The sequence below is a fragment of the Fundulus heteroclitus genome, chromosome 5, assembly GCF_011125445.2.
Source record: "Fundulus heteroclitus isolate FHET01 chromosome 5, MU-UCD_Fhet_4.1, whole genome shotgun sequence".
Lineage (NCBI taxonomy): Eukaryota > Metazoa > Chordata > Actinopteri > Cyprinodontiformes > Fundulidae > Fundulus > Fundulus heteroclitus.
In genome coordinates, this window is record NC_046365.1 from 37,918,097 (window position 1) to 37,938,859 (window position 20,763).

At 41.5% G+C, this 20,763-nt stretch overlaps 1 protein-coding gene across 1 annotated transcript in view; it reads left to right on the forward strand.

The window, feature by feature from the left end:
- znf827 (zinc finger protein 827) overlaps nucleotides 1-20,451 on the forward strand; it is a 133,354-nt gene extending 112,903 nt beyond the window's left edge. Inside the window, exons 12-14 of the mRNA XM_036137539.1 lie at nucleotides 8,420-8,629; nucleotides 11,590-11,767; nucleotides 17,806-20,451. Of these exons, the coding sequence (XP_035993432.1) occupies nucleotides 8,420-8,629; nucleotides 11,590-11,767; nucleotides 17,806-18,742 (1,325 nt within the window). The 3' untranslated portion in view covers nucleotides 18,743-20,451. The remainder of the gene's footprint in view (nucleotides 1-8,419; nucleotides 8,630-11,589; nucleotides 11,768-17,805) is intronic.
- The last annotated feature ends 312 nt before the right edge of the window (nucleotides 20,452-20,763 follow it).

The window sequence follows — 20,763 nt, forward strand, 5'->3', positions numbered from 1 at the left end:
GGCCGAGTCCCTCGACCCGACGCCGCTGCTAGCTGGCGTGCCAGTCGGTGTGGTCCTCTGAGGTTTGAAAGCCTCACTCTGACTCCTCCAAACGTTTGTCTCGTCGCTGTGGCCAAACGGCTCGATCTTTGTCTCTAAAACGTCTCCAGAAGAGGTTTGGACACCTACAGCTGGCTTCACTGTGGCGCCGCTGCTGCAGCAGTTTCTGCTTCATGTTGGGCTTGAGAAGCTTCTTGGTTGTCCCTGAGCGCATTAAAAATCACAATAATGTGATTTTTAATGTGCGTGTACAAATTGGTAGTCTGCAAAAAAAATCACTAAATCTCTAGGTATTTTGAGAAGGATTGGAAATGTTGTTCACAATAAAGTGATGTTAACTCTATAATATTAATTAATCTATCCATACCTGTCATACTGCAATATTGTTTGGGCAAGCACATTTCCTAGCTATCTAAAAAAAAATACTACTTTTACAAAAAGCTTTTGTTCGCTAAGCAACATTTTCTAAAGTTGATGCAGCTAGTGCTCCTCTTTTCTCCAAATTACAGCTGTTGAATATTTTTTAAATTAATATTTATCAAACATGTACCTTTTGTTTTTATGATAAAACAAGGTAAGTCTCCTGATAGTTTCAAGAATTATTTTGTTAAGAACTGCCAATTGCACTCTTATAATACTAGACAAGCTTTGTCTTTTCATTTACCATTAAGTATTAAAACTCAAGTGCAATTTTCTTTTCGACATCCTGGTGCAAAACTATGGAATGAATATGGAAAATATTTGGAATCTTCAGAAATAAATGGTAGAAAGTCTTTGAAAAAAATACTGTTATCCAAAAAAGACAGTGATGTATGATTTTACAAATATTGACTCCCGGAAATCTGAAAGCTAAAATGTAAAAATATTGTTACTGTAAATGTCTATTCTGTTTTTCTCTCTTGAATGAAATAATGTGAGCTGCCTGATGTTTTGTTGTTTTAGGGGTGTGACCTTTGGTATAAGCCCTATGGGGTTTTTGTCACACTCCATCACATTTATTTTTTTTTATTCTATTGATGTATTCTGAGTTTCTATTTTGATCTGTGAAAAAATAAGGTATAGTTTTTAAAATGCATGAAATATTGCATAACTACTGACATTGTCGCACGTCATGAGTGGATATAAACTGACTGGTGCCGTTTCTAAGGCTTTTCTCCACGAAATATGCTGCAGATCCTGACAATTGTTCTAAGACTCATAGATAATCTGTCAGTTTTTGTTTTTTTTTTTGCCGTTTTTTCAGGACCTGGTTGGTGTCTCGTGTAAAACTGAACCAATTCCCATCTGGCTTCAGCATTTTATCAGAAACTCCGCCTGGACTGATCTTTGTAACGCTGGGGTTCAACATTAGAATCCAGTTATTCTAACCACTCTCACATCACAGTTAAAGCTCCTTTTTAGATAATTGTATTCAAACTGAAATGAATGCAGAGACGGCATACATTTGGTAATTTATGCAGGCAAATGTAACACTAAAGCTGACTGTCTCCCTCTTCTCATTCTCACCATTTTTCCTTTTTTTTCTTTTTTTTTTTTGCCCCCCCGTCTGCTGTCTGTTCCCCGTCCAGCTGCCATGTGTGCGGTTTCCAGACGGAGCTGAATGCCCAGTTTGTCAGCCACATGTCGCTTCATGTGGACAAGGAGCAGTGGATGTTCTCACTCTGCTGCAGCGTCTGCGACTACGTCTGTATGGAGGAGAGCGACATGAAGAGCCACATCGGTACCGGACACGCAGGTAATCACAGCTCCGGCTCCAGGATCAGGTCTTTAGTTACCCTGTCAGACGTCAGATAAAACAATATTTAAGCTTTCTTTTTGTTTCCTATTTCTGAAATATTAAACATTTTTTACAACCCGAATTCATATGAGGTATGGTTAATATTATGAGTATGTTTTTCTCCGTTAGGGAGAGGTGTGCATTTCACAAAAAAAGGAAATAAGAAGCCATTTTTGACAGAAAGCCATAATAAATTTGTTTACAACCCCCTTTAAGGGACACCGCAAACATGTGGAAGAAGGTCTAAAATAAAAAGATTTAAAAAAATGAATAAAACTGGACTTCTATTCTGAAGCTGAAGACGTTTTGCTTCCCGTCCTTGAAGCTTTCTCAGTTCAAAATGTCTGCAGTAGTGAGAAGTTCCAAGTTTTATAGACCTGCAGGCCTCGTTAGAGTTTAGATTCACCTGTAGATTCACCTGGAAATGGTCGCCCCAACAATGGAGAGTCGTTAGGCTCCTCGTTAGCCTGGCATGGAGATGTGAGTTGGTGTGAAACTTATCAGGAATCAACCCATAGCTGTGTTGTAAGTTTTTTTTAAAGGTGAAACCTGAGTCCTCCTCCTCTGTTCAAAGTTGTTTTTTTTTGCTTTACTTAAATGTCTTCCTTCACCCATCTCTCAAACCATCTGTCTTCTCTGTCCAGAATGTGAACATGTTGGTCCTCAAAGAGTGTCCTTTGTCCTCAAGGTGTAGGTGGACAGCAGAGTCGTGTCCTGAGGAGGAAGCTCTCCTGTGTTGAGCCATGCGTCTGTGGAGAGGTTGTTTGGTTTCTCCAATATAAAGATCAGATCATTCCTCACTGCACTGACCTGCATACACCACTCCGCTCATCTTAGGTTTGGGGGGTTTTGTCCTCAGGATGGACCAGCCTCTGTCTGAAGGTCCTGTTGGGTTTGAAATGTCCTGTGATTTTGTTTGGACAAAATCCTCCTGAGTTTTTCAGAGACTCCAGCAACATCTGGGTTAACAATGTTTCTGCGCTTGTTCTTCTCCACGTTGTGTTCTGCGGCTTCTTTTGGATTTTCTTGCTGATTTGACAAAAGCCCAGTTGGGGTACCCACGGGTCTGGAGAGCGTCTTTGACGTGTTTCTGTTCCTTGTTCTTCCCGTCTGTCCTGGTGGGGACATGTTCGGCTCCATGGTGTCAGAAAGTTTGTGCTCCAGTGGATGGTGAGAATCAAAAAGAAGATAATTGGTCTGTGTGAGCAGCTTTCCTGTAGACTTCAATGTTGAGGCTTTAATCTCGTTCCATGCTCACCAAGCAGTCCAGAAAAAGTTAGCTTGTTGTCGTTGGCGTCCTCTCTGGTGAACTTGATATTGTTTCCACTGAGCTGATGTGTCGTCCAGATATATGAACCTGGTGGTGTTCCTCTGAAAGAGTCCAAAGCTCTCTTTTTCATTTCTTCCATATAAAGATTGACCACAATCGGTGACACTGGAGATCCCACAGCACAGCCATCATTCTGTCCTGATTGGCTGAAGGAAAAGATGGACATATCTGCCCTGCTTGTAAGACGTGTGTGGAGGAAAGCTAAAACTGCAGGTCAAGTGGAAACACCGTCTCCTTGGTAAAACATGGCGTTGGCAGCATCATGCTGTGGTGAGGGGCTTTTCTGAGCATGTTACAGGGAAGCTGGTTGGTGTTGATGGGAAGATGGATCCAGAACAAGACTCTGATGACCATGTTCTACAGATCCTTTATAGAGTCCATACTCACTTTCTCTGCCAATCTGCTCGTTTGCTCTTCTTAACGTAAAGAATAAAAATGCCATATCCAAGATTATTAAGGTATGTAGTAATATCACAGGCGTCCAACAGAAAAACATGACTGAAATATACAAAGAGCAGGTAATTAGGAAGGCAGAGTCCATCTTGGATAATTACACCCATCCCTTACACAACCAATTTCAGTTTCTACCCTCTGGTTCCCGTTTTAAATATCCACCAGCCCGGACAAATAGATACAAACATTCTTTTCTTCCCTCTGCTGTCCAGCTGCTAAACGCTACCAGGAAAAGCAGATAGTCACACGTTGCATACATATAGGCCTTCGCTTTATTCATTCTCTGCGCTGCACATATTTATATATATTTATTCACCTACTTTTATATTTTATGTGTTTCTTGTGTTTTTATGTGTGAAGTGTGAATGTTTATTATTACTTCTGCACAAAAATTGCCCATTTTGGGACAAATAAAAGTTACTACTACTACTATCCAGAACAATCCCCGTGGGAAACTTGTTGAGAAACTCAGTGTGTTGGAATGGCCTAGTCAAAGTCTAAACTTAAATCCTGTGCGCTGCTTTGTGTCGGCCTGTCCCATAAAATCCCAGAGAATTCACCTGAGCTTTACGGTCGCAACGTGACGATATGTGAACAAGTTCAGCAGGGCTGGATGCTTTAAACATCCGTCAGAAAACATGTTTTTCATTTCTGTGAGAGAGACACAGACAGAAACGGTGCAATGCACAGAGTCAGAGGTCAGTTCAGAGGACAGCAAGGATCGACCGTCCTCAGACTTTCAGAGCTGAGTCCCAGGTTGTCGATATGAGTTTTCTTTTGTCTGAAACCGCTTTGTTTGTTTTATTGCTGATGTTTTTTCCTCTTTTTTTTTTTTTTTTTACCCCCGGCTCCTTGTTGTGGGGTGATGGTGTTGGTGGGTGGGAGTGTCCAGTCCAGACAGATGAGGGGTCCTCCGTAGTCCGCGGTGGCCTAGTTTATCTGAGAAGGCTGGCCCTTATCGTGCCTGAGGGGAGAGGAAGAAATCAATAGGCCCCGGGTCCTTCGGAGACGGGCAGAGTTTACGACGCCACTCTGGGGACAACTTTTAAGCCTCTCAGCCTGGTGTGGCATTTATCTTTATCTCCCACGAGATGGACACCAACGCTATATGTCCAAAACGTTTAATTACCTTAAACTGCACCAACAAACATCTGTCGGCGTTTAGCTGAGTTTAGCACGCTTAAAATGCAAATGCTGCACGTTTAATATCCTTATAGAGACTAAGACACAAACCCAAAATGTTGCCTTGTTTAAAGCAACCCGGGGGTTTACAGGGACCTTTATAGCTTATTTTATTAGCTTTTTGTGTTTTTTTTCCTTTTACTTTAGCTCTTTAGCAAACTCAATCATAATAAAAATAGAGTACGTCTTTCAATTATAGGAGGTTTAATATTTGGATATAATAAGATTATTTTGTTAAACTAAACAGTAAGTAACACACACATCAGAGATCACATTTTTATTTTTTAATACGTAGAGAAGAAGCCAAGTTCAAAAAGCTGCGTGTGGAAAAACTAAGTGCACCCTTGTTGTTTCTACAGAATATAAGGGGGGTAGTAGCACCCAGGAACTGCTAATGGATTTTATTAACTGTGTGGTCACCTGTATAAACGCAGGAGTTTGCTGCCTTTCATAAAACATGTCGTTGTTTTAGCCCAACGCCAAGCAGGAAAGACATAAGCAAGAACCCGAGAGAAGCAGTTATCTCTGCCAAGGAGCCTGAAAGGGTTAAAAGGCCATTTCCAAACAATTTAAAGTCCATCATTCAACAGAGAGAAACATGATTCATAAGTGGGGAAACATTTAAGAGCGCTGCTAATCTCCCCGGCAAATTAACCCCCAACCTTACACTGTAAATGTGTTAAAACCCAACAGCTCCATCTCAGATGCTGCTGGACTCAGTTTGGATGGTAAATGTTAAAGTTCATGACAGGAAAATTAGAAGAATAGTGAACTAATTGGCCTTTTCTTGTGTGGAAATGTTAAACGATAAAAACCACTTCTCTCCACCTTTAATGTGGCAGCTTGATTTAGGTTTCCAAAGCGACGTCTGTATGAAGTCAAGGCGGGTTTATTTACGTGATGCCGAATTCACAGAAAATCAAAGGAAAAACTTCTAAAATTCAAAATCCTAAGCTTTGAAAAACATTGCACGAAAAAAATGTTAAAATCAAATATAATTGTCAATCCCGTGTTTCATTCCCTCAGTGATCAGGCAACAAGTTCATTAGTGAGACTCTGATCAAAAGAGGCTGTAAGCAATAATGTTTTTATCCTGATTTAACGGAGCAAACCATTTCTGCACATCTCAGGCTTTCAGGATTGATTCAGACCTGAGTAACAACTAAATGCTGCCTTAACCGGTTCGGTTCTGGTCCTGTGCTGCAAAAACGGAACTAAAAATAAATAAAAGTTTCTCTACTTATCCTTGATTTGAGCAGGTAAGTAAGATTTTCTGCCAATGGAATGAGTAATCTGACCCCTGAAACAAGATAATTAGACACACTGCACTTGAAATAAGATCATGGAGATTAGTTGTTCCTATTTTAAGTGCAAAAATCTTATTCTAACTACTTATTTCCCTGCTCAAATCAAGGACAAATACACTCATTTAGAGAAAATGTTACTTTTCAGTTTTGTTTTTGCAGTGCGGGAACACAGAGCAAGCAGCTCTCTGATGCCCTGATGGGTCTACAGGGTTCATATTTGACAAGTAACTCAGAAATTTATTTTAAGACCATCTTAGTGCTTTTTTGACCAATACCGGGATTTTAAAGTCCATCCTTTTCCAAACATAGAACCGGTGCAGTGATGTAAGATTTGGTGCAAGATGATCCATCAACTGCATTTTAGCTGAGCTGCAGTTGCCCGATTGTTTTCCACCGATACAATAATAAAAGTCAAATGAAAATAAAAGCTCACACCAGTTCACCCACATGAAGAACCCCTGGAACATTGCCCCCTGGACAGATGAGACCAAAGTACTGCATTTAGAGAAAACCATATTTCAGCACAAACACCTCATACCTATGACCAAGCATGGTAGTGGGGGGGTGATGATTTGGGCTCGTTTCACAGCCTTACCTTGAAGTAAAATTCTGTAAACTGAGAAAAAAAGAGTCAAGTTGTTGTTTAGCCGTAGTGTCAGAAAGGTCAGATCAGAAACCTCAAGCTGTAACTTTCTTAGATTCTTTTTAGTGATGAAGCTCGTTTCAGTGAAAGATAAGATAAGATAGGCTTTATTGATCTCACATTGGAGAAATTCACATGTCACATCGGCTCAGTAATCAGGATCAAAAGGAGTAGGTAAGAAAAAGAAAAAAAAATACAAAAAGAAATAAGGCAGAGGATGTCTTCTGTACATTCACTGTTGCTTATACGTGTGTGTATTGACATATATTCGGGTGTAGTAGCAGCAGAAGTCACTACTTTCAGGATTATTGCACAGTGTATTAAATAGAATTGCACATTAGTTTTTGCATGTTGGTTCTTACAGTTACCTTCTTACAGTTGTTTCTATTCAGGAAACTTTATCCTGAATAGAAACAATTCTCCCATTTTATCTGTGGTTTAGAAAGGTCAGATCAGAGACCTTAAGCTGTAGCTCTGAGGAATGTATGAATAGAAACAATTAAGTTTTTCTATAGCTTTGGAAAGGTTGGACAAAAAAACTTTAGATCCAAAATTCCCCATGAATATACTGAGGTTCTTCTTATTAATTTAAACAATCATGTCTTTCTGTATGTTTGTTAATGTATGAAAGAAGTCTAGTCAAGGATTTATTTATCTTATTCCTTAATTTTTCTATGTGTGTAATGTTTTTCTACTTATGTACAGCACTTTGAATCGTCTTGTTACTGAAAAGTGCTAAATAAATAAACTTGCCTTACTTTAATGGCCTAGTCAAAGTCCAGATGTGATTGAAATGATGTGGATGAAGAAGAGAATGTCTTCCTCCACTGAGAAACACAGACTAAAACAACTCCTGGAAGCCGATTAATCATGGGTTGTATTTAGTTCTGGTTCTTCTTTATTTGTAAAACAATGACATTTTGGAATTTTGGTACACTTTAGGTCAGATTTAACTGATTTTTAGAAGCTGGTAAAAACTGGATTAGTTTTCTGGTGGATGAACCTGAGTGTGTGAGAGAAGGTAAGCAGATGATAAACCCCCACAGTAAAGGAGCTGGAAGGCTGCTTCAGTTTATTAAAAATGCTGCAAAGACCACGCTGTAATGACCCGCTATATATAGATTTGATCGAAGGTAATCATTCATCCTCCATCCCAGAATAATTTCCCTGTCTGAAAGAGCATGCCCGCTGCGTTTGTGCGTTCGTGTGTGCCTGTATTAAAAAGAGAGGTCAACCATTTCGAGACCCACGCAGGCTTCTTCCTCCCTCCATTCACTCCCTCCTGAGTGAATGCCCTTTGTTGAGCTGTGCCCCGAGATGCTCCCTCCATCTTAGATCCTTCGGCCATGACCCGTGCTCCTCGGCCCTCCCTGCTGCCTCCCCGTCTCCTTCTAATTCCCCCTCTCTTCTTGCTGAATTGTGGACTTAGAGAAGAAGATCAATAAAAGCACACTGCATCTTGATTGGACTGGCAGCAGGGCTCTCGGTTCAGGCTGCCTGCTTTTCATTCTGCATGTGTGTATGCGTGTAGATAACAATGGCGGTGGTGACCAGAAATAGATTTTTCTGCACAGCAGGCAGCCCCACAGATTTATTTTTGGGTATGTTTTTTTTTTTTTTTTTTTTAATGTTTCTCAGCAGCTCAGATGGTGCTCAACCTAACTTGCTTCCTCCCTCCTTGTGTCCAGGTCTGAATTCAAGAAGCCCCCTCAGCGAAACCAAGAGCACCTCGTCGTCTCTGTCGGCCCTCAGCGATTCGCTCAACAGCTCTGAAGGCGGAGATGTCGCCCACGGTAACGAGGAGCTGAAGAACCTGCTGGCCCCGCCCTCCTCCGCGGGCAGCCAGGCCAGCTCCGGAAGTCACTCGGGATCAGGAGCCGAGGACAAGTCGGACAAAGGCGAGGAACTGCTGGCAACCAGATGCACTTTGTCGTTTTATAGTCCATAAAATCTTGGCATCATCCATTATTTTATTTAGTTTTTCATTCAATCAAATATTATTTATTGATTGTTTAACCTTTAAAACCAATTTAATCTATGTTATGAGGACTGTGTGGAGCAGCTTTGCTCTCAATTGTCCCCACTACACGACTTTTTTTTATCAGAAGTGCTTTGAGGTGTTATGTTGTGAATTGGCGCAATACCAAAAAAAGTAAAAAACAAAGCAACTGGACTTGTTTTCCGTAGTTGAAGATGTTTCGCTTCATCTCCAGGAAGCTTTCTCAATTCAAAAAGTCTGGAGTAATGTGGAGTACCAGTTGTTTTTTACTTTTTTTTGGAATGGCCATGACCTGGATGACTGAGAATCTTCACCAGCAATTGGCGCCATATAAATGAAATTTAATTGAATTACAGTTAAAACACAGAATCTTTTCAGACTCACCATCACACCTTAATCAAATGCCTGAATTCCTTCATCAGCATTTAGATCCTTTTAGAGAAGGGATGCATCTAAAAATTGGAGTATAGTAGCTGTCAAAGACTGGATTTACACCCCTTGTTCAAGAGAGTGAGCACATTCACTTTAAAACAGGGTTTTACTTATATTTTTAAATAAAGACAATGATCAGAGGTGACATATTCAACTGTCCATCCTTTGCTAGTGGTCAGCCCAGCCTCCATTTCAACAACAGCAATATTTGTTTATTTTAGGCGAATTTAGTTCTTTACCTGGGATTTCCCTAAAAGGCTGTGAATATTTCCAAATATGTTCCAGCGTAAATTTGCTGTAATATGTTCAGCCTGCCTGTTGAGAGTTCAGAGATGTGGTGTTGAGGAGCAAACCAAATCTATTGACCGGTTCATTAAAACGTACGATGGAAACTTATGTTCCAGTACATTTGCCTGGTAAATCATGAATAGGAGCTGGGAACGGTGTAAACCCGAGTAAAAGGCGTTCCTGTTAACCCTGTCAGAGAAGTTGGGTTTCTAAAATAACAACTAAATAAAAAGCTTAGGATTTCAATATGACGACGGCCAAGAAAGCTAGTTAAACGTCCTTTAAAGCTGTATTTTCTACCTGCAAACATCACTTTTAATTTGTTTGGTTCAGAGTGGCAGCCACTAAATGTAACATTAAGTTTAGACGCACTCTTACAACTGCGTCCTGTAAAACAAACGTATTTTACCACAGTTTACTGTCGTTGATGCGAGGAGCTGCCATTTTGGATAAGCTAATCTGCCTTTATCCTGTCTGGCAATGTGGCAATAATAATTGTCTTAATGCCAAAAAGAGCCCAACAGATTTTACTTTTACAAGTGGAGCCTTACTGCTTTAGCCATAGTGCTCCGCTTGATTTATACATGCAAGAAGCTCTATTAGATTTTATTCTGGAACTATTTCATGTTCAATAGACTCAGAAACAGGAAGGTAGGAGAAGAAAAAAGGACAGAAACATATGAGACAAAATGCTAAAAGAGAGAAAAGGGGGAGAGCAATATAACATCCTCTGTCTGCTTCTACACCTGCAAAGAGATACAAAAAGAAGAGCAGAACCAGCCAATAAGGTATTAGAGGTACAAACAACCAACGCCTTGATACCATCACTTAAGAATATACAGTATTATTTAATACGTATTATTTAGTATTATTTAATGTATTGAAAATTTTGTTTATTCTCCTGATCGGAGGCCAGGATTTCTGAGTTGTGACTGCAAAGGTAACGTAACAACAGACCTGGATAGGAGCAGTTCAGTTTTTTTTTAGACACGTCATTGAGTGAGACCGAGAACAGGCACAGGGGGAGGGACGAGGCAGTGTACATACGCTGTGTTTATTTAACATTCAGGTATCTAATGACATCATAAATCGTTCACATGAGTTCTTAGTCCATGCAAACAGTAATACATGGGACTAACTTGTCAAAATAATCTATATCGCAATATAATAAATACTAAAAAAAGAAGTAATTATTAAAAGGTACTCATTCACATTTGTCCAAATTGTTGCATTTCTCCTTGCAGCCACTCATCTAAACAATGATCTGCTCCTGGAAGTAGGGCTGGCTTAAAAATAAAATCTCTGGTTTTATTTTACCAAATCCAATTAATCTAAAAATTGTTGTCCTCCCTTTTGTTTCGTAAAGAAAGTTACAGAAAATCCTTTTAAAATCCAATCCACGCATGCTAAATTAAACTATATTTCAGGATAATTAAAAGTCAGACTCTGGAGTATATACCTCATTCCCTCCTGTGATTATTTCCAGGATAAAATAAGTAACCCAAGCTGGCGTTCTGCTAAATTAATTTAAATATGAGCCGGTGTTTTAAATCGGCTTTTGGAAAGGCACAGATCTCCCTTCAGAGCTGGAAATCCCGTCTCTAGCTGCTTCTTGCTTTCTATCACAACCTGAACGAATCACACAAATGTGTAGAAAATAACTTCTTCCACCAACTTAATTTTTAAACGTTTAGTGGTGACTTCCACACTAGAAACTGTTTGCATTTATTTATGGTTGATCAGAAATAGATCCTGTTTTTAAATTTAGAACCAGCTAATTGTGCTGTAAATCGTTTTAAGTCCAATCGAACGATACTTTCCGTCTGCGTCTCTTTTTTTCAGTGCCCGCTTGTCGGCCATATTGGTTTCCAGGCTTCGGCGTGTCAAAAATTGAATAAATAAATAAATCAACCCTCAAGAATACAATTTAATATTAAAATAATTGTTTAAAAATTAAGGCATTTTATTTATTCACAAGCCAAGCAGGTTTTTACGTGTCAGAATTATAGATATGATTTGCAGGTTCTTGTTCTTGATCAAGAAGTTTTAGTCCAGACCAGGTTCAGAAACTAATCAGACTAGGATTTTCTCCTTGTTCTTCACTTATTTTGTTCCGTTTTTTTTATTTTTTCCCTTTAGGTTTCGAGTGCGTTTTCTGCAACTTCGTGTGCAAGACGCGCAGCATGTACGAACGGCACCTCCAGATCCACCTCATCACGCGGATGTTTGAGTGCGACGTTTGCCACAAGTTCCTCAAGACCCCCGAGCAGCTGCTGGAGCACAAGAAGTGCCACACCGTCCCCTCCGGAGGGCTCAAGTAAGGAAAGCAAGTACAGACACAGGTTCCTAACTCCACCAGTCCTTCCTCTCCATCGTCGTTTCAATTCACTACATACAAAAACCCAGAAAGGCGCAGATTTACAGCCCTGCCAGAGGTGTGCCAGCTAGATTATGACAAACGAGTATTTCAAAATAAAACTCCCTGGCTTCTAGCCAAGGTTTACACATTTTCAACAGGGTTCTGGACAGGCCTTTCCAGTTAACATCACCCTGTGGGGGGCGCCAAACTGTGAACGACTTTTAAACATCTAGTGGTGAAGTTGAAGAATTTGGAGATGGTCCTCTATCATGGTTATTTTTTTCCACATTGTGTAAAATACACCCAGGCTACTGGCAGTAAGATATGCACCACAGCATGATGCTGCCTTCACCGTGCTACACAGTTGGTGAAACATTTTCTTTGAGGGCAGCTGAAAGCTTCATTTCATGTAGATCAGTGGCGTCCAAACTTTAGTTCATGAGGACCAAAACATAAAAAGGCGGTTTAGTATAATGTTTCTGTATTTTTTGGTAGGCTTTGGCAGGGTTCCCACGGGTCCTTGAAATCCTTAAAAGTTGATGAATCTGAAAAAATAAAATCAAGGCCCTTAAAAGTTCTTGAAAACAGCCAAAAAAACACATTGTCCTTGAAAGTCCTTGAATTTTTTTGTGGGGTTGAAAGTTCACACGGATGACGACTCGTGTGTCATTATTTTACTACCACACGATCTTTTAAAATTATATTGATTCCGCAGACTTTTAATTTGCAAAAGTACGTTTGCTCTTCTTCGTTAGTTGCTAGGCTACGGTTTAGCCCTACGTGCGTCCAATAGGTTACATTCACGCAGTGTTGCCAACTCAGCGACTTTGTCGCTATATTTAGCGACTTTTCAGAGTCAAAGTCAAAAACTACCTTAATCAAAGATGAAATTGAACAAATTGATATAATTCTGAACATCTCAATGCTGCACTTTTTTCCATAAAATTCCATGAAACGGTAGACTAATGTACATCTTATATGTAATGTAGTATGGCATAGCCATGTACTGTGGATATAAATGTAGGCTATGAATTTGATCAATATCAATGTAGGCTATAAATTAAGTCCACTTTCTTGCATTGCTTCTGACCCAACAACTTCTATGCCGTTTAGTCTTTTATTGAATTTGCATTGTATTAAAATATGATAACCTATTCAGCGGTCACAGTAGGTAAATGCCGCCACGTGCGGTCCTTGAATTTGAGGAAATTGGTCCTTAAAAGTCCTTGAAAGGTTCTTGAATTTGATGTTCACCAAGGTGTGCGAACCCTGCTTTGGTAATGCCTAAGTTTTCTACAGTGTAAAACTTGCTGGATGTTTGTGGTTCTATGTACTACAAAATAAAGACGAATAATTGGTTTATACCTAAAAAAAATTTTTTTATTGTTATAGGATTTTATTTGTTAGTGCAGATTCCTTCCTAAAAGATAAAAAAAAAAGCTCCTTCTACATCATTTCATATATACAAAATCATTCAGAGGGCCACAACTGGCCCCGAGCCCCACTTTGGACACCCTGATCTAGATCCCAATCTAAATTTAAATAAAATGTTCTGTTAAGACCGTTCTCAAAGCTTAACGCTAGCCTGCTTCTTCATTCCTAGCCAACGTTAGCCTGTCTGAAGCCCCTTCCTTCCTTCCACTTTTGTAGTGCGGCAGTGCCACTAGCAGCAAAACAGACCCGCAGGATTATGCTGCCTCCTCCATGCTTGACAGCTGATACAGTCGTATTGAGACTCAACGCCTTGAGACTTCTTTGCAGATAGCTAAAGTTTAGCCACTTTTTGTCCCGTTTAGCTTTGAAACTTTTCCCCACAGGGCGTTGTGGCTTTTTCATGTGGGCAGCTGCAAAAAATCAAGTTAATCTAGATACATTTTTACCTCATTTGGGTTAAAGAACGCTATTTCAAACTAAACCCTCCTGTACTAAATCGGCGCTCTGCGTCTGCCTCAAACGGCTTCCTCATTTGGCACGACTCCATCTCTCCGCCAGCTTCGTGATCAAGGAGACAAACGGCAGGGATCGCATAACGCCCGAAAAATAAAGAGGCGAACCGCAAGAGCCGCACAGATGACACCTGTAAACGGCAGAAACGCAGATGCACGGTCAATTTGAGGACGATTTCAGCCATGTGGCTCGAGTCAGTTAACCTCACTCCTCTGCTCATTATCCGCTGCCAGAAAACCAAACGATGCAAGCTGTAGTTTTGCTGCTTGACAGCTTCCCTTGGCAAGTGCAACTTATTAGACAGTGGTCTGTGGGTCTGCAGTGGCTGTTCTGAGCAGAAGGGAGAGTGGAAAAGGAGCTGGAAATGGGCTTCCCCTCAGGGTCTGTTGTTTCTCTGCCCACAGCTAACAGCCATGCCAAAGAAAAATATCTGCTGAAATCTGCATTCCAGCAGAAATGCAGGCGCTTGGACAGGGATAGCAGGGGCCTGATTATATAAAATCTGTTGGCGCACCCCGGAAAGATATTCAGACGAGTTCACACACTTTATCAGCGAAGATATCTCAGTTCCTACTGTAGGAGCTGTTAAAAATGTTGCTTTCACTCAGAGTTATCAGAGACCCTTTACGCACATTTGATAAGATAAGATAAGATAAGATAGTCTTTATTGATCTCACAATGGAGAAATTCACTCGTCACATCGGCTCATACAAGAAGGTGCAGAGTAGGGAAGGTGCATTCAGTTATATACAGTGAATCTTCATATATACAATGGATCAGAAAGAATACCAAAAAATACAAAAAAGGAAATAGGAATGGGCATGTGATGTCTTATTTACATTCTTAGTGGTCTATATATATATATATATATATATATATATATATATATATATATATAGATATAGAAATAATCTAGCGTCCATCTCCAAATTTTGTACCACTTCGGTCTCTTCAGCACAACAAAGTCCGTCCACTTTGAGATTGAATCTGATCACCAACATTCACTGAAAGGCAAGTTTTTTTAAAAAGTCGCGTTTCCAGACTTAACGACACAAGCATCATGAGCCATGTTTTTGTTTTTTGTCTAGTCTTGTGCATGTGCAGAATCATTAAGATGTCATTATGATCGCCGCCTCATCACGCCATGAACAGGAATCTGTGTTCAACATGTGTTTCTCTGTGCAGACCTCAGTGCAGTTAGCATGTCCTCCACATCGTCTGATCGTGTGGAAGTGGTCACATTTTCACCGGAGCAGAGCAGGAAGCTGCACATAAAGTGCTAGCGCTAACCTCTGTGGTTTTAGGAAACCCATGTTTTGCACAGGAAGGCCCTCATTAGCCTAGGAGTCTCCGCTCAGTTCTGCTCTAGAACGTTGTGCAGGTAGATCGACCGTATTTGGAGTATCTGACATGTTTCCTCTGTCTGGTGTAAATGTTTTTAGTATGTATGATTTCTAGCAGTGCAAAGTCAAACTTGTACTGAGCTGATTGAGGTTATCGAAGGAAGAAAAAGGATAATTTTGTGCACTAAACCAGTTCAGTTTTTTTAGTTTTTTTTTTACTTAAACTTTACCATCAAAAGCAGGATTCACAGTTTCAGTCAGAAGTTTACATACACTGATCAGGGGAATGCTATCCTGGGTTTTTAATTATTTAATCAATTTAAGCATGATGCTGCCACTACCGTGCTTCACAGCTGGCTTTGTGTTCCTGGCAACGGCTGCACCTCGCATGATTCTCGTCATGCTGCTGCCACCATCTTTGACAGTACACTGCAAAAAGGGAACTAAAAGTACATAAAATCTTCTTGAAATTAGTGCATTTTTCCTTGATTTGGGCAAATAAATGAGTCTACTTGCCAATAGAATGAGCATTTTTACCCCTAAAATAAGATAATTAGATATCCTGCACTTGAAATAAGATGATGGAGATGAATTGTTCCTATTTTAAGTGCAAAAATCTTGTTCCATTGGCAGGTAGTGTTATTTATTTGCTCAAATCAAGGAAAAATACACTAATTTCAAGAGAATGTTACTTACTTTTAGTTCTCTTTTTGCAGTGTAATACTTACTTAACCTGCTGCGAGGAATTTTAAAAGACTTGGGTCCACAGGTTTAATCCACACAGGCTCAAAACTACACATATAGACAAAAACATAAACGCACACCCCCCACTAGTGCCTGGTTTGTTGCTTCAGCCACATGTTTCTTTTGACAAATGGTAAAAATAAACTAATTTCCCACCTTTAACTCCATAAATCAGCTCCAGGGTGACAGTCTGGGCTTTAGGACGGCCGTTCAACTACTACAGCCATTTGTTTAAACCCTTTTGGGGGTAAAGTTGCCCTCCTTAGTTATTCCATCCGCCTTGTGCTGTGCAGCAGTGCCCCCAGCAGTGGAAAAAGACTCAGCATGATGCTGCCACCACCGTGCTTGTTAGTAGGGCTGTACGACTTTGCCAAAAAAAATCTAAATTGCGATTTATTTTTGACTTTTTCTCTGCATTAACCACAAGCAACAAAAACGCCCTGTAGATAAAGATGTTTGCAAACAAGGACTATTTAAAACAATAAATGTAACTGTTTTTATTTATCAGAATATTATTATTTAAGAGAATAACTTCTAATTGATTTGGACATTAATCCTTGTTGAACATAAAGTGCAACCAACAAACAAATCCATGTATTAAACAGTTTGACCGCTGCTTAATGCTGTGGTTAGATTCCTGAAAGTTTCTGGTAAAAAGTATAATTATATAAACTCTAAAACAAATAATAAAATTAAATTATCTCACTGATGCAACTCTCTTCCCTTCCATGTGGAGCAAACCCACTTTAAACATTTTACCGACACCTAAAATGTCGGTAAAATCTGCTCCATTAATTGTTACATAGCCAAAAATTGCAGATTTGAAAATTGTTTTTTTTTAAATTACGATTATATTGCAAATGCGATTAATTGTGCAGCCCTAGTTGCTGTTCTTGGGTTTGAAAGCCTCGCAACGTCTCCACCAAGCATATTTACTGTCATTCTAGCCGAATATCTCAGCCTTTGACTATCTCCCCATAAATGAACGCATTTGGTTTGTCCCTCCAGGTTGGAGCAGATTTCCCTTCAAAGCGTCTTCACTTTGGGACAAACACCTATTTCTTATTTTTGTGGCTCTCAGTCCTTAGCAGACTGAATGCTAGCAAACGTTCTTCATCGTGGCAGCAGTTCCCGGGTTGTTTCTTTGCATCCAAACGGTTTAAAACCATCTAAGGCATCTGAATAATTTATACATCGCAGATGTTCAGAAACGGCTGCAAAAGTTTTCACAACTACTTCTACTTGCACCCAATCATGATCAGTAACCAAGTTGACAACATTAAGGCCTGTTGGACCTTCAAGCTGCAGGAGAACCTATTTAAATGTTTTTGACCATGTCTGGATTTAGGATTTTTGGACTTCTTTCACCGGTTTGCTGTAAAATTGAGGTGAATAATAAAAGCCCAGAGCGTCCACGGTGAGTGTATGTAAACGTGTGACCTTAGACGACGGACAGCTGCAGACAGATGTTTGTGCACAGAAGTACCGTCGACGTGTTTCTCTGTACGAAGCAGACAGGGAGAGAGGGCCTTGATCATGTGGAGGTTTGTTTCTGAGGTGATTCTGTTCTGCAGGGTTTGTGAAGCGCTTTGGGGCCCAGAGCAGATGAAAGGTGCTATTTAAATGTAAGTGCCACTCATTCCTTCATTTCCCCTCACGTCCTACTGCTCCCATCTTTCTCCAGCCTGTCACTCAGCCCTCCCACCCAAACCTTCCCCCCCTCCTCCCCCTCTCCCCCCAGCTCACCTCCATTCCTCCACACATACCATCCTGAGCATATATGCCACACAGTTTTCTTTTCTCCGTCCTCCTCCTCTTCATCATTCCCCGTTAATCAATGTCAAGCTGTGTTACATGCTTGTGGATGTACACTTTCCCTTCAGCTGTCTTCTGCTTCTGTGTGTGGCGTCCTCCCTCCCTCCCTCCCTCCCTCCCTCCCTCCCCTCTCGTTGCATTAACCAGGTGCCCTTTTTGCATCTACTCCACCAATCGTCCAGCGGCCATGGAGTGCCACCTGAAGACGCACTGTAAGATGGAGTACCGCTGCCGCATCTGCCAGGGACTGTGGCCGGACCAGGCCTCGCTGGAGGCGCACATGCGGGGGCACCGCCTGGGCAACCACTACAAGTGCGAGCAGTGCGGCTACCTGTCCAAAACGGCCAACAAGCTCATCGAGCACGTGCGCGTGCACACGGGCGAGCGGCCCTTCCACTGCGACCGCTGCTCGTACAGCTGCAAGCGCAAGGACAACCTCAACCTGCACAAGAAGCTGAAGCACGCGCCGCGCCAGACTTTCGGGTGCCAGGAGTGCCCCTTCACCACCACGCACCCCTTCGTCTTCAGCCGCCACCTCAAGAAACACCAGAAGGGAGGCGCGGAGGGGATGGATGGGGGAGCAGCAGCAGGAGGGGGGGGGGTAGAGGACGAGGAGGAGCTGCCGCCGGAGGAGGCGTCGTCGTCGCTGCAGAAGAGCCAGGAGAGCCTCCCGTCGGGCGGAGGGGGCAGCAGCGGGGGGAGCGGCAGCAACAGCCCCCTCATGAGTCTGACGGCGTCTCAGGCGCTGCAGTCCGTCGCTCTGTCTCTGACGCTGGGCCGGTCCCGCCAGCCGGAGCCCGCCGCCCGCCTGCGCGTCGCCGTCAGCCCCCCCTCCCTCTTCCCTCCCTCCTCCCACCACGTCTTGGAGCAGTACAGGAACGGCGAGCAGGCCCACCTGATCCCCCTGACCGCCCTGTTCACCCACAACAGCCGCTTCACATTCCACTCGCACCTCCACTCCAGATGGCGGCCGGCCACGTCTCCCCTCGTCTCCCCCTGCGACGCGGCGCCCGCCTCCCCCCCCTCCCACAAACACTCCTTCCTGGCCTACCTGGGACTGACGGAGAGGGCCAAAACTGTTTGACCTCACCCCCCCCTCCCTAACACCCCCCTCCCCCCTTCCCTCGGACGGTGGTGCGAATGACACTTGACCACTGCAGCGGGAGCAACGTCTTTTCCAATCAGACCAGCAGAATAAGCTGGACCAGACAAACATATTAGAGGAAGAAGGACAAAAAAAAAAAACATTTATAAGAGGAAAAAACGCTGTACATGCTAGAATGCATTTATATCAAAAAGCTGCTTTTCTTATCAGTTCTATCAATTGAATTATTACAAGTACTACACTCTATTACCTTTTTTTTTTTCTGTTTGTAAGCAACTGAATGACCCAGTTGCTCTATCTGATGAAACTTGCGTCTCCCGGTTTTATAGATATTTTTTCTTTTTGTCGTTGGACAAGATAAAAAGTTGAGGGGGGGGTTGGAAAAAGACAAAACAAGCATTGCAAGTGCTATATTTTAGTGCATTTGTGTCCCTCTGCTATTATGCATCGAAATGGCATGCCTGTTCCTGTGTTTCAGCTAGCTGTGCCGTCATTAGGAAGCTGAACTCCAGATATCCTCAAGTGTTAACCGCTGCGAGGAGCTGGAAAGGTCCCGTTTTCCAAAGCGACGCCTCAGACCGTGCACTTACCTATTTATCAACCTTGTACATAGTTTTGTAGCCCCGCCCCCCATTTCCATCTGTTTTTAACTTTTTTCTTTTTGCGTGACGGCGTGACGTGCGTCGCTGCTGACTGATCTCAAGTCTGTCTCAGAATCAATGTGCTGTAATGGGTCACGGGGAGCCGAAGGTCTGGTTCGCTAGCTTGGAGAATAAGCTGTGATATTGTAAATATGAACAAATGTTCAGTCTGAACTATCATGGAGAAAGATGCATTTATTATCAGAGAACCTAAATATAAAATACACGTTTTTTGTTTTTGCTTTTGCACTCCCAGGCGAATAAGCAGTAAAATCTTTCAGATTCAGGGGTCTTTTACAGGACTGTGCAAAAGACTGGCGTCACCCTTAGTTTAGCTTTTCCTTCCAAGGAGACAGATTGTCCTTTAATCTGTGGTTTTTCAGGCTTTTTGCAGGTCTTTGGCTGCCTTTATTTGTAATTTCCTTCCAGTACCCAGATCCCTTATTTAAACGTTGGTTTAGACCAGGGGTCGGCAACCTTTGTAACCCGCAGAGCCATTTTTGCCCACGTTCCAGCTAAACAAATTTTGTTTAGAGCCACAAAAGTTACACCTCTCTTCGAAACAAAAGCTTGTTTTTATAGCATATTATAGGAAATTTGTTTCATTTTTTTTAATTAAAGATCAACAGTTATTATTTAACCAACAGTATTTTTATGTTAAGGTTTGATGCATTTTCTTGAATTGGACATTTGAATTTTATAGCAAATGGCATCAAAATGATTAAAAAGCAAGTCGGTTGCAAGCTATTGACAAGAAGATACTTAATTTAGCTATTGTAAAATATTCCATACACCATTAGTTTCTTTCCTTCTGGAAATGTTATGCATATATTCCAGAACTAAATGCATCCTAAATCTAGCAATTTTAAATCACCTTTACATTTAGAAACATTGACCGATTATTTCCTCTCGAATTTTTGGTTTTTTTAAGAGCCAAAGCTGAAGGTGTAAAGAGCCACATGTGGCTCTGGAGCCACAGGTTGCAGACCCCTGGTTTAGACTAATGAACACTTACATGTAAAGGTGTTTAAAAAAAAAAAAAAAAAAGAAAAGCTCCTGACCTGCTGGGTTTCCTGAGATGGAAAACATTCTAACCAACCTGTCTGGATGAATTTGAGAGAACTGGCTTTGTAAAATGCCTTGAGATGACGTGTGATTAAGATTAACTCTATATAAATAAACTGAGCTGAACTGGACGCAGAACCGGTCACCGACCCGACTGCAAATCAAAGCAGTTCAGTTTATTTATATAGCGCCGGTTTACAGCCCGTCGTCTCATGGCACGTTGCAGTCTATTCTATCAAATCATGCAGACAGGTCGGTTAAAATGTTTTCTAAGGAAACCCAGCAGGTTGCAGC